Source organism: Bradysia coprophila, assembly GCF_014529535.1.
Source record: "Bradysia coprophila strain Holo2 chromosome X unlocalized genomic scaffold, BU_Bcop_v1 contig_20, whole genome shotgun sequence".
Taxonomy (NCBI): Eukaryota; Metazoa; Arthropoda; class Insecta; order Diptera; family Sciaridae; genus Bradysia; species Bradysia coprophila.
In genome coordinates, this window is record NW_023503307.1 from 5,012,374 (window position 1) to 5,039,257 (window position 26,884).

Here is a 26,884-nt window from a genome sequence, read left to right on the forward strand (position 1 = left end):
GTGTATCGAAAAAAAAAAATTGCCACAGCAAAATATTCTGGAAACATTTTTCATACAAATATAGTACTCTATTTGGCAGTTGTCACTCGAAGCCCTTTTGCTTGAAGTGCGTTGACCAACCACTTATTAGTTTAAGTCCCTCGTCAAATCGACTGCATTTGCCTGGTTTACTTTACTCTGACGTGGTAATTTCGTTACTGGTGAATATACCCAGTTTTTAGGCTTTGTAACAGCGGTAACTCAAAATAATTTAAATTTATTTCTGGGAATGTTTCGACTCCTATGTCCGCTAAAGATGATCAAGAAAAAAGGTTGCAAGTGGCTCTTTGGTCCATTCTCGGCCATTCCAACAATTATCAGTTAGTAAGAGTCTTCATTAGCTAATAACGTTCGATGCTGAGGAAGCCTTCGATAGTGTACGGCACAAATGCTTGCTGCACCACACGTTTTTTCCTCCAATGTTCCCTAATGTTTAACGAAACCTTTGCAATCGTTACCGATGCACCGCGTCTTACATTCTCACTGGTGTTCTTCAATTTTATTATCACTTGTTAACTTTGATTCTGTATAACCTATGACTTAATATTCTGTTGGAAATAAAGTGACTAAAAGTAAAACAAAGAAACTCTCCGTTTGGATTATTAATTAATTATATTTTAGGCGATGATTATGTTTATAATACAAATCCTTAAATACCTAACTAATTAAGTGTCTAAGATTTTTTTTTGTAATATTTTCTTTTTTGATATTTTTTTTCTTAATTTTTTTTTAAGCAAAAAAAGTATAAAAATGGCTTCGTGTCTCTATAAATTGTGTATAGGTGTTACTGTTCTAATCGTGTATAATGTTTCTGGAGAATAAGAAGTGAACGTTAATTTCGATTTATTTTTTGTATAAAATTTTTTTCGTTTTTTTCCATTTTTTTTATTTTATAAAAAGAGAATCATCGTTTTTATATAATTGAATTGGTTAAATGATAAACCGATTTATTTTCGGCCGATAATTCCATTCCATTTTATTAAACTCTAGATGCAAATCGTTTTTGATTTTGTTTGTTTTTAGTAAAAATTTTTTTTTCTTGCATTTTCATAATTAATTAACTTTGTTAGATTAGAAGGCCACATATTAATAAGGTAGAGTAGTTTAATCTACTTTTCAAAATTCCTGTTTGAATGTAAAAAAAATAATAATATTTTTTCCCTATCCAAATTTGTTTGTTTTTTTCATCTTTCGTTCGTTATGATTTTAAGCCGTGATGGAAAATTACAAAAAAAGAATTCTGAGGTTCAACTAAACGAATATCTATAAATCGATTAAAAAAATACTACAATATAAATGTTCTTCATTGACATGCGTGTGTGTCTGTTGTCGGTATAAAAATATGATCTCATTCTCTTTTCCATTTTTACTCTCAATTTTTTTATTTTCTCTTTTCTTTCATTAAAATTTTAATTATATTTTTCGACAAAAAAAATGTAACAAATTGTAAAACATAATACTTCTAAGCTCTAATAAGAATTGGTTTTCTTTATTTAACCCCATTTCTCCGAAATTGTTTCCTTTAATTCTTTTTATATAGAAATTATTCGTCGAATGTGAAGACGAAAGGGAAGAATTTTTTTTTTTTTAAATTTGATGAGAGAGATGTGCAAAATATGGAATATCATTGAAATTACAATGGTTTGCTGTCTTTTTTACCTGTTCTCTGTCTAACTGATCTGTCTGAGTTCACATTTTTGATTTTGATATTTTCCCAATGTGAAAAATATAGCTCAACGGTTCCGTTGCGGATAACATTTCCAAGCGCAATAAAAGAAAATTTATCAGAACCAAAAATGTAAAAAATAGTCTCAGAAAATAACGTTAGCCAATTCGTTCTATATTCAACTATCGACTTTCCATTATGAATGGTGGTGAAACGAGTGAATCGCAAATTAGATCCTGGAGACAGTCGCGTAATTAAATTTCTCACTCGGTGAACGAGAATTGTCATTTTAATCCCCGAAAATCCCTAATAATGCGACATATTATAGTAATTTAAATATCGGATGGAAAGGATGAAAATTGTGTCCTTTTAATTAGTGTTTTGTCATCGAAGTGTCGATGAACTTAAATTACTCGGATTACATCATCACCATATTCTGAAAGGATTATGCATTAGAAAATGCAATGGAAACGATATGTTATGGAAAGGATGACTCTTTGATATTCCAATTGAGTTCTTTTCCCCGTAAACAAGACTCTCATAAAATTTTTCTTTGATTTTTATTTGTTTTTTTGATTAACCCGATGAGACCGACTGGGATACCTGTTATCCCAGCTTGCATCCCTTTGCATCTTTGCTGCATCCTGTAGGCATCTTAAGCTGGTAAACATCGGAAGACTTAACACTTAATTAAATGCATTACATGATATTTATAACGGTTAATATTGCTTCTATTTCCATTTTTCTTTCTCGTTAAAAAATTATTTTCAATAAAAAAACAAATTAGAAAATGTTTTGTGTTCATTGTTGAATCGAAAATACTGTGCAAAAAGCGAAAGAATGGTAAAAGTTAAAATGAAATGCCTGTCAAAAACTCCCGGACAATCCAAAAAAATAATAATAATCAAAAAGCGAAATTTCACCTGTTATCTACCAGGTTAAATTTCAATTATTCTTTTAAAAAAAAAATGCTTCTACTGAAAATTGAAAGTAACAAAACAAAATAATATTTAAAATTTCAAAAAGAAAAAACTAAAAGAAAACATCGTGACGATTTTGCTTGCAGATAAGAGTTTAGTAGTTTAATTAAAAAAAGATTTTTTTTTCAATTTTATTTTTTAATTTAATACTTGCCACTAATAAAAAATACCTTTTTAATTCGCCCAGCGATTTAAACAGAAGAAAAATAATTATAAATTTCAATCTCAATTTTTCTTCTTCATCGCAATTGATTTTCCCTCGCACCCGATTACTTATGTTTGGTTCTTTTTTTTTTGTTGTTTAAGTTTAATAATTTTAATCAGTTTTTTAGATTTTATTTTTATTCCTTAAATTAAAAAAAAGAAGAAAATTAACTTTAACCTCAGTGATTCTCTTTCATTGTAGTTTTTTAATTTTGTTGTTGTTGTGGTTTTTGTTGTTACTTTTTTAGTTTATCAATTTTCACTTTTTACATATTTTCAAATTGATCGACACGACGTTTCGTATTACCTTTACGAATTTCACGTAAAGTTTTGTATTTGTCACGTCCTTGACGTACGTTCTCACGATGAATTTTATCGTTTACGGTTTCTTTTGTCTCATCTCGAGATTGTGCCAAATCTTGTTTGAGTGCCTGTTAAAAACACGGATAGTTGTTAAGTGTTCGGAATTTTAGAATTGTTATTTTCGATTACCAGTGACGAAATGAGATCGCTTTTAGCACAAAAATTCATATTTTCGTGTGCTAAAATCTTCATTTTGTTACGCGTATCGACCACAAGCTTTTGTATTTTGGTTACGAGAAGAAAATTGTCATTCACTGACTTTGCACATTTCATTCCATCACTAGTGTCGTAAAAAGCATTTAGTCATTCGACACATGTGTCGAAATGAATTTCCTTCAACACCGGTGTCGAAATCAATTTCCTTCGGCGCTAGTGCCGAACCGAATGTCATTCAATACTAGTGCTACCTTTCGATACCAGCACGACACACGTGAAGTACTCTTTTCTTCGTGACGACCAAATTACAAGAAACGTTTTCTTTCTGTTAAAATTTACCTTCAATTGGTCATGAAGACGTTCACTTCGTTCCGCTAATGTACGTCTATCCTCAACGGGATCCTTGATACTTTCATCGATATCTAGGTCTCTAGATACGTCACCGCTGTTGTTGTCACCATTTGTCATCTCCTCATCATCTTCGGCAATGTGATGATGTTGTGGCGTTGCTGATGCAGCTAATAGAGCAGCAGCTACTTCCTCCTGAAAATAGTTTCATTTTTTTTTATAAAACTTAGTCCAATGCTAACATTGTCCCTCAGACAATCTATGATGATAATTACCTGCTTGCGACGTGCTTCTTCGACTTCATCTTGTAAACGTTTCGTTTCACTGTCCTTGATATTAACTTCATCTTGAATACGTTGAACCTCTGCCTGTTTGGCTTGAATTTCTTCTTCCAATTTCATACGTTCGGCTGCCTCCATATTCTTGGCATCTTCTAAGCGCTGCAACATTCCCTTCAATTCCTTCTGGCGTTGTTCCAATTCTTCCTTGGCCGCTTGCAACTGTCTAAGTTGCTCCTCCAATCGTCGGATAATATCTTGAGCTTCGGACAAGTTAGCCTGCGATCTTTCCACTTCCTCTTGCATGGCACGCAGACGGTCTTCATACTCTTGTTGTTTCTTTTCGGCACGTTCCCGAGCTGCCAATGCCATTTGTAATTTTTCACGTTCCTGTTGCTTAGCATTCTTTTCTTCTCTGGCTTGCGCTTTCATTTGTTGAACGTCAATTGTGTCGGGCTTACGACGGCGCATATACAATTCATGGTTGCCCATACACAATGCCAGAATTCGTTTATTGATACGAACACGCGGTGCGAAGAACACAAAATCGGGCGCTTTCTTATCAATTGGTTTGATAATGAATTTCCTATCATTGAACGAGATATTACGAATCTCAGACCATGGGAATCCGATTTTCGGTGTCAATTTGTCATCTTTTTCGTAGATGTTCAAGCCCAATGCGTCAACGCCCAACCACAGTTCCGTACCTTTTTTATTACGAATTTCGAAATAATTTACCCCATACATTTCCAAATCCTGAGCTATTTTCAAATATTCCATCATAGCATCTTCGCGTAGCATGCCTTTGTGTTCCTGCCACCATGACATAATCGATTGTTCCCATTCGTCTTTCGACATTTTATGCTGATCGATTACACGTTGCGGCAATAAGCGATCGTTCGACAAGAAACCTGCGTTGTGTGAACCTTTATTATGATCACCGTGACGAGCCTGGACGGCATACGATGCTAGCAGCACAGATGTTTCGGGCGGTGAATATATTTCGTCCGATAAAATGGCATTTTTCACTTGAAGATAGAATAAGCGTAGAGTAATGTCTTGGATAAGTTCTTCAGCAACGTCTTCAGGATAGAATTTGGCACGGAATTTGAACTGGAGTGGATTTTCCCGTTTGACGTCTTGATTCATCACCTAAAACATAGAATAAGAAAGATTAAATGTCGGTTTTTGTGGAAGGTGCAAGTGAATTGGAAAGATTTGATTTTCAGTATTTTTATCTCTTCAAATTACCCAGTTTGAAAACGGCATAGACCCTGTCTGGTCCAATAAGCAAGCATTCAATTGAAAATGTTAAATTGAATTAGTTCATTTGTATCATTGATTTTGTAAGATTTAACAAAGTGTTAACCTTTCACAGACGACAGGCATATCATTAGTATAAACATTGAGTGTATGAAAAGATGGATAGAAAATCTTATACTTCATTTGTTCTAGATGCACTTTGATATATATAAAAAGCCAGAGCTCCTTGCCCTTTCTTTTTCAAAGACAGATAACACCGCCGTCCGCAAGAGGTTAAACAACGTTTTGATATAAAAGTCAGATTAACAGAGGAATGTGAATACGATAGTGATGAAATAGACTTGGTAAATATTTACATTCCTCACATTTGTGAAAGGTCGAAGGGAAGGGCTAAACTGTAAAGTCAAAGATATAATTTTTTCAGTCATCATCAAACAAATCCGTTTGTGCCAACGAAACGGTTCTTCTTTTAAACGATATTTATCATGTCTTATTTAACCGCAATTGATAGGCAAATCGTGGCAAAATAGTCACCTATTATTCAACGAAATTATCAATTATCGTACGGCTCTGAAGTTTTTCTTTCAATATTGTTGTCGTGATGCTGTTATGTTTAATCAACTCTCATTTCGCCTGCATGATCGATCCAACCGTTCATTTTAAACGATTCAGATAGAAAGTTGTTTAAGTCTGTTATTGCCTCATTACACTCCACGGTTTTTTTTTTCATGCATTTTATTTGTTTTAGTGTTTTGTGCTACCGGTTAATTACGAAAAGATTGAGTTAAGAGAAATAAGAATTGCATTTGGAAAAGATGTATAATGTAGTGAGTGGACCATTATTTATGGAACACTAAACGTTTTTATGTGGTGGAAAATATGTGCAATGTGCAAGCGTGTGTAAAGGTTTAATTTGTCATTAATGTTCATTACTCCTAATGATTCATTAGGTGTGGCCAAGAAATTGTTTTGAATGAAAGGTTTAATATGCATAAAGTTGAGTTGGCAGCAAAAATGAATCGTCTTGTTCGTAGATCACGGTACTATGGCTCCTAGCATTAAAATGAGTAGTTCTATGATCTTGTTGTTTATAGTGCTTATAACCAAACGACAGAGACAACAAAAGCGAGAAGAAATATGTGTTTAAGCTACAGCAAAATGCTACCGTAGCTACAGTCAACCTTTCACAGACTGAAATCATATCTGTATTTTTACTGTCTGATCTATTACTTCATTTGATATAAGTATTTTCAATAGACTGACTTCAAATCTATTACTTCATTTTTATGAACATCCCTTAGTAAAAGCTTGTCGTACAGATCACAGCTGTTCGTAACAGATTAAATCAATTTTTCAATCCGATTCATTAAAAACATTCCTTCCCGAACACTTGTACAACTCAATTACAAATTAATTGTAGAAAATGTTCACCGGCTTTGACAAGTGTTACAAGTTATATCTAGAAATTATCAAGGCACGAAATAAGATTTATGATAATGGAGCAGTGGAAAAAAAACAGCACGTCACCTTCATAATAAGAACTTCACGTGTTCGCAATTATAACGATTAGCATGTTCAATTCAAAAGCTGTTAAGCTGTGTTACCAACGGAGTCTATCCTTTCAATAAATCGAATTTTATTGCGATTATAAATGCAATCAGATCGATAGAAGAGATACAAATCAAGAAATCTTAGCTTGATAATTCTAAATTGAACGAATTCATTGCTTCGATACAGTCGAAGATCACACAAGTATAATGGTTCGTTTATAGATCGATTAATTTAACAGCAGAATGAAAAACCGATTTTGTGTGTTGAGTGTTGAATGAAAGGGGCGTGTAAAATGTGCGAAGCGATTTTTTATTCGCACAAAAACAAAAGAAATCAATTTTATTTTATATTCATTAACTGTGCTTATCAGCACTTTTCGCTATGCTCTGTGCTGAAAGAAACATTATAACTAATAAATTGTGATCCACTTTGAAGCCATTGTCGAAAAGTAAATAATGAATTAAATGGTGAAAAATTACAAGGCAAATAAACGTTTTTTTTTTTTAGTTTTCTGTCTACCTATACAGTATAACCTCTTTCTGAGGCATTCTATTTTTTACTTTTAATATTTGAATATAAAATATAGCAAATGCGAAACATTTCTGATATTGTAATTTGTCTTTATGATTATGTAATACAAATAACTCGGGCTGGTGATGTATGGCAAAATAATTATGACACTTTTAGTTTGTGTACAAATTAAACAAAAAAAATTATAAAAGAAATGAATGAATGTTGGATCGTATACTGGGTACCTAATATATAATATTATTGGATCTGTTACACACATAGTGACACCAGAGTGTGGATACGAATTATTTGCCTTTTCCGTTTTTATCTGAAACAGCTTGAAACAGAAAACTGTTGAGTGACAATCATTCACTTTTTATTTATTTTTTTCAAACGCTTAAAACCGATATAGGAAACATATGAAAATGTTTTTTTTTCTTTTTTCGTTTATATAAATCGTAATTTTTTTATATTTATGGCAGCGGCGACACAGCTTCATAAAATAACGAACCATACGCGTATTTTTATTACCTATTACCTCTATAGGTAAAACATTAAGCGGTGAGACTATACATTGTGACCTTAGTTTGAAACAATTTCAAACGATAATGTCGTCCAACAAGACACATATTTTCGAAAATAATAATAATAATAAAAAAAATCGTGTTTGACCAATTAAAAATGTGTTATTCAACAGATAAGTTTGCAGTTGGATTGTGTAAAACAAATGGTGTCAACATTTATGAACGGAAATTGCACTATGAAATCTAATTTCTCATTTGGAAATATGAAATTAAAAAAATATATCGTTAATCGACATTAGAGCTGCTGTTTTTGACGCATTTTTCCAGCTGATAGGCAAGTCAAGACGGCTCGGGATTGTTGCTACAAACCTAAACTATCCTTCTAACTTTTTCACCAAATCTTAATTCAAGATTCCATTTGAGTCACCTCGCGATAATCTAATCTCGATATTTTTCAATTGGCTATCACGCCTAGTTCCGCTTATAGTGTGGGTGCGACAGGGGCAGTTTTAAAATGTAAGCAAAAAATGTTCATTCTGGGTGCCGAATGTCCAAGTCAAGGTGCGGTTGAATGAATTTTAGCAGAGCATTTTGATGCACTTTTAATATTTTTGGATATTATTAGTCAGCTCGGAGCCAATTTTTTTTTTATTTTCATCCGTACCGTCGGTGACATTGGTGCATAGCCCATCCTGTCTACAGAGAGTGGTGGAAAACTGGTTGTGGTTTCACTCGATAGTGCTTGAAATTCTTACAACAATTGTACAGAAATGTGGTACCCTAAGTGCAAGTGAAGCCGGCAGAGACATGATAAAGTTGAAAAAACGTGATTTTCAAACAGTCATAGAGGCGTGGATACTTGAGGAATGAATCTAATAAATAGTTCTATCAGTAGAACAATATTTCCTCTACCAATGACCAAAAACTTTTTTTTGGAGACCAACTACATAGAGGCCGAATTTGCAGGTTTCAGAGGCACCTGAGACGCACTTATTAACATTTTTTTGTAATTAAGATGGTTAATTCAGAAATGCTGGAAGTCTCAGCTGTCCATAGACACCATACATGAAATGACTCATGTCAACAGTGCCGATATGTTGGAATAAGTGAAATGTGTCCTTCCACAATGAAATTTTGTGCAAAAATCTTTGAAAACACCGCTTGTTTGATTAAGAAAGTTATAGAAACAACAAAAAAAAACAAAATAACATCGATATTTTGCTCTATATAGATAGATATTTCAAATCATGCAAATTTTAGAAAATATGAGGGAAAAACTTTGAGCTACTGTCGGCCTCCCTCTATGTCTCCAAAAATAATTTTTTGGTCATTGGTAGAGGAAATGTTGCTCTACTGCTAGCTAGAACTATTTATTAGATTCATTTCTCAAGTATTCACGCCTCTATGACTGTTTGAAAATCATGTTTTTTCAACTTGACCATGTCTCTGCCAGCTTCACTTGCACTTAGGGTACCAAAAGTTTGTACAATTGTTATTAGAATTTCAGGCACTATCGATCGATTAAAACCACAACCAGTTTTCCACCACTCTCTCTGTAGACAGGATGAGCTATGCACCAATGTCACCGACGGTACGGATGAAAATCAAAAAATTTTGTGGAACCTTGTTCAGGGCTCCGAGCTGACTAATAATATCCAAAAATATCAAAAGTGCATCGAAATGCTCAGTTAAAATTCATTCAACCGCACCGTGAAGTCGCACTCTGTCCAGTAAAAATGATCCTGTCTCAAAGTGTCGAAATGAGTAGCTTTAACTTCCACACAAAAAAGTGAGGATTTGAGATGTCCATTTTTATTTCACTTTTTTTTCAGGGTCACGTCTGATCTTTCATTCGGAATGCAACGATTCCTCACGAGAAATTCCTGAAGCAAAAAATTAAATTTCGCCAAAAATACAAATCTATTTCTGAAACAATCGTTTTCTTATCTTCCCCGGGCGATAAAAAACATAATTCAGCTTTTTAACTTTCAAAATATTATCCAAATATGTGTAGAGTGAAAAAAAATGCGCGGTTTTATCTCTGTAAATAAATCTGTTACGTGTACACATTTATCATCATTCACATAAACTTTTTATGTGGTGTGTTGTATAAATATATATATTTGAACTCACTTATGGAACAATTTGTTCAAGTGCAAATCTATAAAAAATAATAATCTATGTGGCGGCATCTTTCTACTGCCGATCTATTCGAATTGTTTGAAATCACAATATTTGCTGAAATTATTATTATAGCTCTGGAAACCCTAAACCGAAAATTTTAGAATTGCAGTTCAATTAATGAAAATTAGCGCTAGATCTGGCAATTAGGGTTTCGAACAGGTCATGATCAGAACCAATTTACCTAGTCAATGAAAAACCGCAGTGGATTTTCTTTAAATAAACGGAGAATCAGGGCCTATTTTAGGGAAATCAAATTCCCGTCCCTAAGTCACAGTTTGTCTGTTTCTTATAAATAATAATAAATCGAAGTTCCTCCGTTGATTTTATGGCCTTTCAGTTGTATTTTGGATGTTTTTGAGCTTGAATTTATTTAAATTACATTCGGATGGCATTTAGAAAGTAGAATTCAGGAATATTCGGAAATCTTAGAGAATTCTAAGTAACATTTCAATTTTCTGTAATTTAATTCCTTAAATAAGGCTCTGGGTACATTGTATCCCAATCAGAATAAATTCATTGTAAGAATTGCGTGTATGTAAATGTCTGATAAGCCATCGAAAATGTCAGCATATCTCTGTCTGCCACACCAATGACACACGGATGAAAACTATCATTAGAATTATTTCTCTTATTTGCAAATAAAATAAATGTGAAAAAAAAACCGGTAAAAGTATACGGAAATGTGCTTTCGGTTCGAACAAGGTTTTTACATCATTACATCCAATGCAATATAAAATTGCCAGCATTAGTGTAAAGTAGTTAGAGCAAGCTATTTAGAGGAAAAAAAAGTACCCAGTCATTGCTCAACCTACAGTTATATTTATGCAGATTCTATATAAGAGAGTGGAGAAGGAAGAAAAAAAAACTTGTAAAATCAGTTAAATGAATTCGCAAATTTATTTATTTTTTCTTGTATTTCTATGCATGATATAATAACCGGTATGATAACGTGATACGTAAAAATAGACGCATCGAAGGTCAGACTCGTCTTATTTGAATATAATCTAGGAAATCATCTCGACATGTGTAAAGAATTTGGGAATATAAGAAAATTCTGTTCCATGTTGTGATTGACTACGCAAAATAACAAATCGTAGACAGATACTATCTTCAGTGGACAAAACATACAACGATCAAAATAATCAACACGCCACAGTCCACTGTAACTTGAACCGTTAACATTTCTTATATCAAATAAACCACGTTACGATATTCATCGGATATATGTGTTAATGTGTATATGACTGTAATTAGCATGAAAAACGTCATTGATTTATCACAAGCATTTCATGATAATTTTCCTTCCAATTATTAATTCCGAAATGGAAAAGAAACACAAAGCAAAAATGGTTATATATCTTTTTCCTATAAAATTAATTCGTTATGTAATTGTACGGTTCGGCTTACATTAAAATGTATATGGAGGAATGATGAGAAACGAGCAGGTACACTTACTATCACGTGAAAACGAAAAAAGTTGCGTGAGTTATTTTTAATTCATAAAAGTATATAAAATAAAAATAACGATTGCTGGAGACCTTGGCATTAAGCGCAAGGTACATCATTCTATTATTATTATTATTATTATTATGGTTATTGAGAGAGTGAGAAAAAAAAATTACATTAACAAAACTGACACAAAGTGAAAAATGGAATATTTGAATTTTTAGTAACAGATCTGTTCGATTACTACACACATTCATCAGTCTTCGTAACCCCTGTGTATACAGTACATATATACATTAAACATGAAATGCTGTAATATGGACTTTTTTATTCGATTCGATACGATGTATAGTAAAACTATATCTATGCTTACGAGTGTATAATTGCATAATTTCAAGTTTATTGTCATTCGTTTGATGGGTTATCTATAATATTGTTGAACAGATAGTTCAATGCTAAACAAAATTGACCGATTAATGTGAACATGATTATAACGAAAGCAATCAGTGGCTTTGATCTTGTACTGAAAGCAAAAATTATTGAAACAACTATGTACAACATCCACCATTACACAGAGTGTAAAGTTTTTGAATGGAAAACAGAGCAGAGCAGTTAAACACCGCACGAATTTGAGCTTAATATTTTTTTTTGTATGGGCAAAAATTGTTATAATAATAACAATTTGAGTCGTTAAATAAATTTACATTTTAAACGATTTTAAATGATCTAAAAATAGATTGTTTCGGTATTTTTGTCGGTGAAAATATGAGTGAAAATTTAATGTTTATCGTCACTGAGACATCACAAGATATAGACTTCGAGACACAATATTTACTTTGGCAAGGAACTGGTCAGTCGTTTTTCAATTATTTTTTTCTTCTTCTTCGTTCGGACAAAAATTTCTAAAATAGCTCTGCAACCGTTAACAAACGATATACACCACGGAGACATGAATATATCTAAGTGCAGGCTGATGGTAATTATTTATTTATCAATTAACAGCATCATTCTGTACACAGTCAATAAATGAGTAGATCGTATGACAAACGTCTCGGTTCGATAACAAAACGAAACAAATAATTTAATTTGAAATTGTGGTAAACGAAACTGGTTCCCGGATGTTCTGTTGAGTTTTTTTTCTTCTTTAGTTCCAATTTTCATTTTTAAGTATTCCAGACGTTTTTCGGTTACATAGATTCAATTTATAGAAATGCGGGTCGAAAATTCATTTCTTTATTAAGACATGACAATGCAAAGCTCTGGAGAAAAACTAAAAGTTGCGACGTTTACAAGAAAAATTGTCTTTACACCTTATTCAATTTAAACAGTTAAGTAAATCTATAAACGGAAATGTTTGGTGGAATAACCAGAATTGATCGAATTATCTCGATATTTCATGAATTATAATTTACATATCTTAATTTAAACAGTTATGAAGTGTAAAGTGAAATCTGCTTGTTCCTTTGTATATCCTGGAGTTTTATACAAAGTCTATCACTTCAGTATTTTTATCATACATTTCGCTATATATAAGAGAAGAGAAAAACTTTAAATCTGCAATAGCGCCACAAACGTATTTGCTTTCAATAAAAAAATTCAGATCAGAGAAACGTCAGCAGTTTGCCTAAAATTTCCATAAACTGCTGACTTTTCTCAGAGCTGGTCAAACTGGATTTTTGTTAAAAATTATCACCAAAAATACAATGAAACACGGATAAAATGTAATACTTTCAGCGAAGGCATCCATTGCTCTAAAAAATTCATTCAATCAAATAAATGCCATTACGTCATGGCTGTATTTACTTTTTCTCGACATTTTTATCAATATATCTAACCCGAGTATCGGCCTCGTTCGATTAACCTGTTTGACCGCATGTTCTAAAACGAAAATGACGCGATTGCATTGACTGTATATTTCTGTGGAAAACGTGATGAGTCTTCGTTTTACCTATTGCTTAAAATAATTTACATTTTGATATCGAAAAAAAATATCTCGAAATTCTCTGCTCGAAGAAAGACATTTTTTCGTCATTTCATGTATCATTGTTCTGTGCTAATTTAATTAAAATAATTACATACAAAGGAAACACATAAAATGAGTTAAAAATACACAAACTCTTAACCGGATGTTCTGTGAGCAAATTTTGTGTGTGTTTTCCTTTTAAAATACAAAAAAAAGTTTTACCAAGCGAGTTATGCTTACCAAATCTTCTTCTTCAGAATCTGTATCGTCGGTGGGTTTTTTATTTATTCGCTTACTCAAACGCTTGGCATGCTTCATTGCTGAGGAAAGAGCATTTTCCGGCTTTTGTTTATTTTGTTTTTAATTCAATAAATAAATAAGATACAGTCAGTCCATGACATGCACGAAAGCAGCATGCGAAAATGTTTTTGATTGAGTAGAATTTATGAAAAATATGTTTCCGGAAAATTGATGTGTTCATTTACACGGTCAAAGCTATTAGCAATTTGTAGCTGTTGCCATACAAAGTATCGAAAAAAAGCGAGCGGTAAACTAATTGCATTGTAAACCTCGAAACGTTATTTCTACAATAGATAATTGGAATATAATATCAACGGGTATAAATGAAAATAGGTTAGCAGCAGCAACAATGTGTATACTACTTTCAAACAAAGCAAAGTTACGATCAAATGCACTATAAATTGGTCACACTACAATCCGATGACCGTCACAAATATACAAACAAATGAAAATCCTTTGTGAACACAGCTTTTGTAGTAAAAGAACCCCCAATATTTCGTAAATGCGAACGCACAAAAACATTATAAGTATCGGCGAAATATTGGCCAGAAAACGAAAATATTTTCAGTTACAATTTTTCGTGTGGGAATTCGCATTTTAATTATTTTTGGTGAGAAAATGGTTTGTCTATTATTTTGGAAATTGATCGAAATGGTATAACAGTAACATCTGCTTCCATAAATTATCGACTTAAGTTGTATGCATATACATCATGCATGAGTGTGGGTAATTTTAGCGTAAAGTTGGTTCATTTCTTATTTCGGAATTGTTGAAAAGTAAAAGTAAATTGCAAACCATAGAAAGTTATTATGTCGGCAATGTTTGTACATTTATTATTATACTGTGTGTGTATTACACACGTCTCTCTGTCATATTTATATTTATCGCTTCCTGCTTATCCGTGCTACAAGGCATCGCAGTTGTACTATTATGTGTATACAATTTCTGATAAGGTGTTTAATCACATGTCACATTTCCAATCTTAATCGATGACTCAAATTTTGAATTTGAAATTCTTTGAATAATTAGACGCATTGGGCCTGCGTCGAAGAGAGCAAGATGAGTTCATCCATAGTTAAAACGTAATGTTTTCTTTTTCATTGTTACACGGTTGTCGGTTGGCTGGATTTTTCGCCATCTGTTATTGCTTTTCCAGCTTTGATAATTCAAACCAATAACGACTATATTTCGCTTGTTATCAACGGATTGTTTAGCTTTAAAAACTAAAGTTTTAAAACACAAAAATTCTCAGTAAAAATTCCAGGTTTATAACATCGATTACAGTGAAATCAACACTTATAAAGTCTAAAGCTGACATCATTCGTTGTTATTGGCATTATTGAGATTACATGTAAGTTTTTATTATTTCATTTTCAATTATTTTTTATCCATCGGAAATTGGAATGACTGATTTCGATTAGGTTGATTTGAGTGAGGCTAAGATCATGCTTTTGTAAAAATTAACAACAAAAACAAAAGTTTAATGTTAACCTTCACCGATATAGCAATTATAAAACCGACAAGGAATTTTTTCTTCACTTTTTTTTTGTTGCTATTTATTGATGAACAATTTTACGATCTTGCTTACAGCATTTATTGTGTGTGCTGGGTATATGTGTGTCGATTGCGACCAGTCTTACAGACAATCGGTATTGATGGCTTTCATTGTACACCTTTTATAACTTTCAATGTTTCTATCGTCATGCATAATACTAAGTAGCATGCGATACGATAGAATATTAATCGAATGGGTGACGAAAAGCTTCATTAATCTGATCCGATTGAATTGGTTTACAATTTCATATATTTAACGTAGAAGTGTAAAGGCGTTTTTTGAAGGGACCATCTTTTTTGGTCCTCGTCCACGGGGTCTGGAAATCTGTTTTACCAGAAGTTGCTGAGAATTTCCGAAAATTTGCTAAAATTTGGCAAAATAAATTTTTCAGCGTTGGAAAATCACACCAAATTTTGGAAGATCTTAGCCAGTTTTGGAAAATATGTCCTGCTCATTCCCCTGCGTCCACAAAGTTCTCAAATTTTTTAAACAAGTTTTCTGTGGAAAATATTGTTCTACTAAACCATTTCAACCGGTACGAACTGAATGAACTTAGTAGATTGGATTGGAGACTTGGAATGCCTCTTCTTGAAGAAGCAGGAACTCTGATAGACTTTTTGTTTAATACTGCACAGTCTTACGTTCTCTATCAGGGAAACTTCCCGGTTTTCGATAAGAAATCGTCAAGACGCTTTTGCCATCTAAAGATTCTTTATACATTCTTTATACAAACTGTGCCATTTCGCGTGTCACGCCGGCGAGAGTGGAGTAAAAAGTGGACAATCCCTAAGGATTTGCACAGCACTCAACTCAAAAGAAGTTAAATAATCAGAAAGTGGAGGACTTGCTCTGGAATCACAAATAAAGCTTTAAAAATCAACGAAACGATAATTCTGTGACCACACGATTTCCGAACTCAATTCAAATAATCCCCGGCATCTTCTGAGAATTGATATCGTTCAAATAATTTCTGTATAAGACCTATGAACAGGCTTATTATCATCAGTGCGTGTACACAAACAAGCATGCAACACACCACTTATGCACTAACGATTATTGAATGCCATTCGGTTATAAAAATGATAAGAATAATTTAAAAAATTTAGTGGAAATTTATTGTGAACTCGATTTTGTTTCTGTTGTAGAGAAAAGTAATTACAAATCTATTCTGAATAATTTCACAGTTTATTCCGATTCGGTAATGGTTTTTCGTGTTCTGAAATTTATTCCAACGATAAACAAGTTAAAAGCCAAAATACTTGAGGGGTAAAACCAAGTATATGTTGCCATCAACGACATTTTTTTTCAGTTCTACATACATATTGTTATGAGAAAAACTCATAATTTGTTTCGGTTGAAACCTGATAAGATGAAAAAGTGTATCTTGACACCTTTTCGTGTAAATCACATCAGACAAAAGCAAAATTATGCTGAACAACAAAATCAACAGAAACAGAACACGGTGTACCTTTGAATATTAGATGTATATTAAACGAAAAGTTATAATTTGGATGTGACACCGAGTCACCGAAGATGAGAGCAGAAAAAAAAAGAATTTTTAGTAAAATTATAAATTGCGTGTTCGTCTCCGCTAATATGAGTGTGTTACTTTATATTATATTTGAACAGATGATGATCCAACAATAAATTAAAAGGAAAAACGTTGATTCGTTTCATATAGTAATGTTTAGCAGACATTTACACTATGACGATAGAGCCTATTTTTACCTTTACTTAGGATTTTAGGAGATAATAATGTTGTTTCGACAAAACAAAATAATTGTGATTCATTGGCAGATGGGAATCAGTGAATATATAACAATTTCATATTAATAATGCTAAATGAACGGTCTGTTTGTAAAACAAATTATTTGAATTATAATGTGTAATCGAACTATCGTCATATGGAGTCATCGGTATTCGATGAGTTTCTATCGTAACTTAGATATATTTAGATCTTAACAAAATTGTTATTCCGTTTGACATTGAACATATTCGACAGGGTTGCAAGAGACTAACAAAAGAAGTTGATTGCTTCCGATATTCGTACAAGAATGACAGAATTCTTTAACAACAAAAAAAAACGAGTAGAATCATTCTCATCAAAGTTTGGAAATATACTCAACTCATCAACAAACCATTCTAACAACAACAAAAAAACCTATAAATCGATTGCATCTCGTCATATACGGAATAAAATCATCAAACATTAAATTTGCCCGAACAATTTATATTAAATGTGGCATGAGCGAATAAAATAATATTTTACGATTGGGACCTCAGTATATCGAGTGAAAAAAAGGCAGCTGACAAAATTGTAGTTTATGCAAACGAAAAGCGATTAAATATTAATGTAAAATTTTTGCAAATAATTTTTTTTTAATGAGTGTTTATTGATGTTACGTATCATCACATAAAATTTATAAAGAGACTAAACGCAAAATGACGCACTCCAATAAATATTTATCAAGTTCCGACTGACGGCTGTGTGTATCGATATGTGTGTGTACAAAAGTTCTTCATTATTTTTTTGTTCTGCCATCCATCCAAATTAACAATATAATTTTCGGCGAGAATTTAAATTTTTTTTGCTTTGGTTAGATAAATTCAGAAGAATTTAGTTTTCGTTTTCCTGTGTCTTCACTGTGGTTTGTGTGTCTATACATTGAATCACTGACAAATTCAAGTGGATAATCCACATCGGACATATTTGGGGATTAGACATGACATTTATCAAGGGTAACCGTTGAACGAGTGGATTTCAGTTATTTGTATTGATTATAGATAAAATAATCAACATGAGTTCGGCTTAAGTTTCAGCTGCGTTTACATATTTTTTTTAAAGGCTGCTCATTGTATACCGAAACCAAGTCTTACGACACTGATATACTCGAATTATATCGGTCGACAGCACTTTTATGAAAGTAATTGCATTCGAGATTCTATTTAACTCGCTTATCTAGCCGATAGAGTTTTTACATTTTCGTAAAGTCAGATGAATTGCTAAGCGTTTCTTGTAACCGAATTGGTACGTCTTGCAGTGAAAGTAATAATTAATAGCACTTGGAAGAAGACAATTCGTTTTGCATAAATTTTGTCTTGCACTCTGCTAATCGTACCAGTTTTTCTGGTGAGAAATGTAATTTCTTCGAAGGGGGTACTCACTTCTCAGTTAGGAAATCCAGTGTATCATATTATATGGCCGCATTTGCATGGTCGTAAATCGTGTTAAAATCTTCTTTTTTAAATATAAGTGTGGGCACCAGTGTACCAGTAGTCGAAAACCTATTGTTCTTTCATTCATGAAAAAGTTTTTTAATGAAAGAACATTAGTGTACATGTCCGGGAACTGATGCCGCCACTACAAGATTTAGTCTGCTTTCCTGTCATTTACATTGCATTAATAGTGATTTTCTGAAGTCGGTACTCCATCGGCACATAACATTCGTGGTAAAAGAATTGACAAAATGAAAATCACTTCGCTGATCTCATCGAAAATTTACTTTCGTCCGAAATATAAAAATTTAAAATAAAAAAAAAATTATCAAAATTGTTAACGGCCACCATAATTCAAACATATGAAAATAGCGTATAAGAAAAGCAATTAAACCTTCAAGCTACTCGACACTGACATCATTCGTTTATTCAAAATCACGTATAATATAAAATGTTTGAATTGAATACAAACGATGCATTTTGAATGTGGAATATATATAAGCAATGGCGAAAACGAAAAACAACAATTCGCAATAAAAAGTGTTATGCAAAAAAAAAAAAAATAATAATAATGTTCATTTTCAACCAAGAGAACCAGTTATCGATTTTCGTAATAAATTACCCCCCTGACAACTGGTGTGTTATACTGTTTTCATGGCACAAATACCGGAAAGTTTAGGAATCAAATCTGGCGACGTGGGTTCAATAAATAACAGTTAAAGTGCATTCAATGAAGTTTATCACACAAATCTCTGAAGAATCAATGTCTATAATACCACTAGCGTAACATTTCAATTGACCGGGTAATATATTTTGTCGATGACTTACCTTTTTGTACAGTTTAATCCATGTCAGGTCACCTTTCGAGTCTGTGTACTGTAGGCCGAAGAACCATACTTCTCGTAATCCAATGGTTTTGACGACTTGATCAAATAACTGTTTGCCGGTGGTAGTTTGCTGAATGGCAAACTCCAGCTCGGCATCCATGGTAGTGACACGCACATTTAGCTGTAAAAAAAGCAAATAAATTGAGTTAAATTAAAGATTCGGAATTAATGCGGAGTCTCAGTGTGTATATATGCAAGTACTTCACTAATGGTTACGTATAAACATGGAATTTATATAAATCCAATGAACCTAGAGTTTCGATATGGTTACAAGATCCAAATTTCTATTTATTTCCTCTTTTTTTTAGAGAGTAAGAGTTAAATCATATTTTCCGTTTCGGTTTTTTTTTATATTTTGATTTTGTTAAAATATTTTCATAGTTTTGGGGCTTTTGTTTGTAAATTTCTAACAAAAACCAACTGATCCGATGCAAATTAGACGAAATGTTTTTTTTTTACTTTCTTCATACAAAAATCATAGAACCATATCACTATTTGTTTCCGATATAACGACACCTGCACTTGACAAGTCGGACGTGGAAGAGAGAAGAAAAAAATATGAAAAATTATATCGAAAAACTTTGGCTTCTTTAACTTCTATACAGGCGCTTTTGTTAAACGACAAATTGGATTAGGAAAGAAATATTAATTTTCCTTCGCTCGGTTTGAACTATATAAAATCACATTTGGTTCACATAATCCGCATCTTGGATGGTGTGTGACATATCTGATGTAGTAAAAAAAAATTCAAAAAAAACAAACCCATAAAATATGTCGACTTAATAAAAAGAAAAGACAAATATGTCACGCACCGGGAAGATGCTCGATCAAATGACGATACATACAAGAAAGATTATTCAAAAAGTTTGCAATGAATGTTACAAAATTTTTGGAAGTGCCATCAAACTCGACTATCGTATAATATATCTTTGTGTGTCAACACGACCCGATGGGGGACAAATTGTGAACAGCAAAATAATGAAATCATCAACATGCGCTTGAACAACAGCTCTTTTTTCCACTAATTTAATTTTTTTTTCCATGGGATTTTACTTGTTTTATTGCCTACAGAAAAAGGTCAGGGCGTCTCGCGTGCAATGCGAAGGTAATCTGTCTGCAATTCAATGCGAAATCGTATATCCAATTTTGTTTTCGATTTATCGATAAAATATGGTGGTTCAACGAATGTACTCGATTACGATGCGTTCGGAGGGTATCACAGACACTTTTCATAGGAAATCATTTTTTTAAACGAAAATATTCAGGTCGTGTTGTTCGTTCATCGATCTAATTTCTAGGAAATTCGTCTCCTACATACGTCGACCTTGGGCTACATAAGTTTTTCAGAACAAAAAGTAGTAGTTTTTGTGTGATAAATGTTCAATATTCAGACACATACACACACCTGATGATGTCAAAGTAAAACAATGTTTACTTAGTGGCTATAAAACCATAAAATTTATCTAAATTTTTTAATTTGTCAGAGTTGTGAGATAATAATCAAGCGACGAGGCAAAGAGCTTGGAAAATATTTACACCAACGTCAACGCTTCATTCAATAAAATTTATCAACATTGTTGTGCTGACTATAAATTAGGATAAACAGCAAATTGTATACTGTGGGGAGTTGCCACATAACTATATATACTTTGGTACAATAGTATATGGCACATATCTATATATAAATATGCCTTAAATGTGGCCATTATCAATGATTGTAATGTTGTATCGATGTTATTGAATATTTAACAGCTATAACACTTCAATTGTCATAATTGTCATAAAATATCATTTAGATACTATAGAGTTTCGGCAATTGCTTAGCGTCAATAGAGTGTTTTAACTTGGACATTTGGAATAGTTTTAGCTGTGGCACACTATTGTTCTAGTGTCTCATTAGTACAGTTGACCTGTGAGACAATAGATTACTAACACTTTTGCGTTACTGTTATAACGAAGTAAAACACCTTATTGAAGTATTTTATAACAGTGAAGTCGATGTTGCCGAAATTGCGATTTCTTGAAAAATAAAAAATCTGCTATGGCAGCAACAATACAATTTGTTCTACGTTTCGCCCCTATTTTTTAGCAAAAACTGAATTCAAAATTACGTTGTGAATTCATCAAAAAAAAAAATTGATCATGTCTACTTTTATACATATGTACTGTGCTATATGTGTGAGTGTTGCGCCCCGTGACTTGCGTTGATGAATCCGATGAAAAACAAAGTTTCTGATTTTATCTGGCAAATGTATCGAAACGTGAAAGAATAAAACAGAAAAAACATGAGTTTGAATTTGGACACGAAAACTGCTAAAAAAAATTCAACTGAATTTAATGGAATCGAGCTTATATTACTCTCTGTTTCATTAATTTTGTATTAAGCATAGCGTTTGGGGTTCTTGTTTGTGGGGCGAAAAAGCCGACAAACTGACAAACTGAAAAGAAAAAAACCGAAACTTAACACAATAAATAAATATTGAAACAGAAGAAGAAGAAAAATATTGTCGACAAAAAAGTGTTGATTGCAAGTTGACTTTATCGCATATGGTATAGCCAGACTACGGAAAAATATAATTTTTTATATTCTACAAACGGCATTATGTAATTTGTTTCCTTGTGACAGATGGAAAGTTTCAGAATTTTTTTTTCTTCACTCGTTTCTATGCCACGAACGATCATTAGATTTAAAATGTTTCTATTCGTTTTCCGGTGTATACAACGAAATGACTTCTTATCATTACAATTTTTAACAGTCAAAACGGAGTGCTGGAGTACGGACAACACTAAATTCGTTTATTTGTAAACACAAAACCAATAAATTCATTACTTGAGCATTATATAGTTCATGAGGTCAGTAGATATGCTAAGAGCTTCCATTTATTTATAAATTTTGCAGAATTGAATTGTGTTTAGCCAACTGTGAATACACTACCGCGGCAGATGAAAACTAATTTGTATGGGCAACGGCTTTTCAAATAATAATTTTCGGTTGAAAACTTGGGATGGTGTCATTGTTGGTGGAGTTTTTTTTTGTATTTCGCAATTTATTTTTCGTTTAATTATATTCTGTGAATTTCCAACGAAATGAATCAATTAGAAATTAAACTGAGTTTACCATTTTGCTTGAAGAAACCATTTTCTCGGTAGACGAAGCCGCTGTCTTCAAGTAAAGCCAATATTTTAACAATTCTCCAAATATAAAACCAAGAACTATCCAGGTGTTAAACCTTCGTTAAATCTTCCTTTCAATAGCGTAGCTATAATTTTATCAAATCACTCAGGTTTGTTAGAACAAATGAACAAACAGTGCAAATAAAGTACAAGTAACACACAGCGCGCGCCTTTATACTGTTTATCGCACAAAATTCAAATTCAAACTGACGATGCTCAACAGTTTTCAAAATGGTATTCTCAACGGTCAACACATACACCGCGTATATTCCGTTCATTCACAACATTTACGAAGCATTCGTGGAAAGATACGATTCTTTTTTTTTCGTGTTTGAAAACATTGTACCTTAGGATTTTGTTTGTTGTTTTTTTTTTCGTTGGTAGAATAAAAGGCATAAAAAGTTCGCCTGACTAATTCTTACTATATCGAGAATTGGACCCACTAAGTTTTGCAAAAAAAGAGAAACCAATAAAATCAGTTAAGGAAAGAGTCGGCAGTTGATCAAAATCGTTTTTAAAATTTTTAAAGAAAACGGATCGTCCCGTCGTGTAATATACCGAAGAGAATTTATTTTTCGGTTATTTGAGAATATACTTATATATTGTTGCGTCATGGTGTATAAGATGTGGTACCATCTTGGGGTCCGTATACGTATAACACAAAAGTACACGTTTTTGCTTAATACATTCAAAAGAGAGAGACGAAAAAACAACTTTGTATTTGCCAACATCAAGGTACGTAAAAAAACAGGTCTGATTCATACAAATGTATTGAAATTGGTGTCTCAATGCGACAAACAATATCACAATACAGAAAATGTTTTCGGATTTGCATGAAGACAAGGCAGTGTTGTGAACATTGGTGAAAAATCGGTTTTTCTCTTGGTTTGCCGGCTTAAGGGAAGAGCGAAAAAAAAATTACCGTTTCGCCAAGAAATTCGTAGAATCGAAACATAAATTGTGTGCAAATTCACTGTGGTGGTGTGTCATTATTAAAAATAGAAAGAAAGAAACTGCGGATAGACTGTCGACAGATACAAAATTTCTGAATTAATACATTTTTAGCTGGCAACACTATAATCTGATAAAACATCCAGAATGTGAACATATAAGTATATGACATCATAGTCAAAGCCATTCATAACGAAATCTTCAATCTCACATGATAGAAAATCGTAGACATTCAAATAAAGCCGAAAGACATATACGTCTGTAATTATAATGTCTCTTTCCTACCACACATATCGTACAATATATACGTATACCGTATACCATATACCAGGTAGACATACATTGCATTTACACAATTTTCATATACTACCTCAAAAGGTGTAGTTTCAAAACACACATAACCGATTCAACTTACAGTAATAAAAGTAAAGATTGAAACGTATATGTATAACTGCATGTACCACTTACATAGAGATTGATTTTTACATCCATCTCTGCAATTTTCTTTGCAGTGGCATTGTTCATTTTTCGAACCAAAAAATTCATTCAAATTAATAATAAGCTTCAAATTGTAACAATTTTTTTTTGGTGGCATTTTGTTTCGAAAAATGAACAATGCCACCGGAAAGAAAATTGCAGAGATGAAAAGTGTTGCAAATCAATCGAAAATAAAATAAAAATCGAGAAATGGAAAAAGGATCTGATCGCTGATCGCATTACTTTTTATCGAATTCAATTAAAATCAATTTAGAAATGTATGCGTTTATGCATACTTAGGTCGAATTTTAAATACTGGATTTTAGTTTACTATTGATAATATCTTTCCATCAGAATCCTTTTTGAAAAATGTACGACTGCAATTCCGACCACGAATGTGGTAGCTTTCCACAGAAAATACATTTGGTTGTAGAAGTCTGACCGGCTCTGAGAAACGCGAACGTTAAACTGTTCACTTTTCTCAGAGGTCAGAGCTGGTCAAACGACTACAACCAAATGTATTCTCTGTTGAAAGCTAACACATTCGTGGTCGGAATTGCGATCGTACATTTTTCAAAAAGGATTCCGATGGAAAGATATTATCCATCAGCACGTCGTAATTTTCAGTCTTGAACAACAACAAAAAATTATCTTGAAGAAAATTTATCTGCTAACGTAATTATATCATAAAATGCATCAATTAAAGGAAGGTAGTTGCATCTCATCAAAGTAAAATAGTACCTATTCAACGGAGGTGAACCTACATCTATTGTGTTTCTAGCTGACTAATTTCTATGATTAATAATCAGATTTGTGAATTGTTTTGTTCGTTTTCTTCTAGTCAGAATTATGTTTCGTTGATTAAATGCAACTTAGTCAAGGTCGTTAATCTCCGAACGAAAATGGTTGGCTTGTCGTATACGTATTTCTTAAACTACAAATGAATGTTTATCACAGAGAGACCACCGCAAAGAATTTATAATTATTATTTGCAACAGAATCTTCGATTTGAGAACTTAACTGAACAGTTAAAGTCATATATTATGTTGATGTGTCAGTAGTAAAACATACAGCATCACCCCAAGGTCAGTGTTAAACAATAAAAAAAATAATTCGATCCGTTTCCTAGCGGATGAAAATGATTGTGTCAAACAGGTTTAATATTAGAGACGCTGTTTTTCTGTGTCGGAAATCCTGACTGCATTTTTTGCGAAAATATTTGGTTGATTTTGTGGACATACATTGTGAACGCAATATTGTTCCACATTATACCATTTGGTATGAGTTATTCGTTTTACCTCAATTTTGCGTTGCACTAAAATGCACATTAATCAAAACAAATCGATAAAATTGACAACATTTGTTTTTTTTTGTATAGTTTCGATATACAAACAGACACAGGTTTGAAACAATTTTCAGCGAGAGGTTTTTAGGTCAATCCAATTAATAGCAATGGTAAGCAATTCGTATAGTCAAATATTCCGAATCTATTTTAATTTCCCACACCAGAAATATTGTACACAAAATGAATTGTAAACGGTATTGTGTGAATATTCTGGTACTATATTTTGCAGCATCGAAACATCATCGACTCGCCTTATTATCTTATTACTTCACGTATTTCTCTTCCCTGTTTTTTCGTCTTTTACATCATGATTATAGAAGCTTTCCAAGAGGTCAATACAGAGAGAAAAACAATGACCTCGCGACGGGTTATCTTTCAGTTCCCGCTAAAGTAGAGTTTACCGTAACCATTAGAAACGAGGCAATAGGAACATAGAATAATGAAGTAATAAAAAATACCAGAGAGTGTCGACCGCAACAATGTTTTCTTCCCGGTAACTGAGTCAATATTTCTCGGTAACCAAAAACGTAAAGGGACATCCGTATTCTTTTCCTTGCCCGGTGACGACTCATAAAAATATTTTGGTTAACGAACTTACTATGGTTAACATAAAAGCCCTGGAATAAATTTCCGTGTATCACGTACAGTTCGAGGATTCCGTGTATCGTGTACAGTTCGAAGTGAGATTTTAAGATTTAATTGAATTTAATTCGCATCGTCCAACACTCAAAACTAAATTCAAATATTTGTGGTTGTACATGGCCATACCTTTTATCAATCCACTTACTAATGCTACATTACGAACATTTTAATGCACATTGTACACTTATTTGGTTCACATTTAGCACGCTTCAATGAGCAAACATCCAAACATCCATTATATATATAATTTCGACGATTCAAATAAATTCGTTTTTAATTTGAAAAATAACGTCAATGCGATCGATCCGCGACGAGATAAACTCCGTCATTATCGAACGCCAGATGATTAAACCCAAAATAAAAAAAAAATGAAATAATTTTTTTCTTAAAATATAAAGTTCATAATTACGTATTTTTACATGATAATTGAACTGTGAATCTGTATATATATGTGCTGTTCATGTAAACTGTACACACTATGGTAAGATCAGAGCGGAAATGCGATGTTTTTTTTTGGATTCGAAAGAGAGTGGCATATTATGCTGAAATGATATACACGTGATAAACGAACCAAATAAAAAAAAAATTGTCAAAGAAAAAGCAGAGATACTTTTCTTACGGTTGTAGTGACTGAACATGGATTAAAATGTAACTGCTGGACGGGTTGACATTATATATTGTGTTAGAGATTTTGTTTTGTTTTGAAAGGTGAGGTTAAGCATCGTCAATTTCGAGAAAAAAAAGTAACAGTTTAACCAGAACACGATTCACTAGGTTAACATAAAATTTGTTCAATGTTCAGTTAACACACATTGTAATGGAAAATAAGTCGTAACTTTTACTTTAAATATAAGTTTGAAAA

At 32.7% G+C, this 26,884-nt stretch overlaps 1 protein-coding gene across 3 annotated transcripts in view; it reads right to left on the reverse strand.

Moving 5' to 3' along the window:
• Nucleotides 1-1,073: 1,073 nt before the first annotated feature.
• LOC119068630 (moesin/ezrin/radixin homolog 1) overlaps nt 1,074-26,884 on the reverse strand; it is a 33,273-nt gene continuing 7,462 nt past the window's right edge. For 2 of the 3 annotated variants that reach the window (XM_037172298.1, XM_037172299.1), the window contains exons 3-6: nt 19,375-19,554; nt 4,032-5,186; nt 3,748-3,951; nt 1,074-3,320 (exon numbers count right to left, since the gene is read on the reverse strand). In XM_037172298.1, coding sequence (XP_037028193.1) covers nt 3,156-3,320; nt 3,748-3,951; nt 4,032-5,186; nt 19,375-19,554 — 1,704 coding nt within the window. In that variant the 3' untranslated portion in view covers nt 1,074-3,155. Of the gene's footprint in view, nt 3,321-3,747; nt 3,952-4,031; nt 5,187-19,374; nt 19,555-22,551; nt 22,822-26,884 lie in introns of those variants that run through there. The other variant, XM_037172297.1, reaches the window with a different exon arrangement.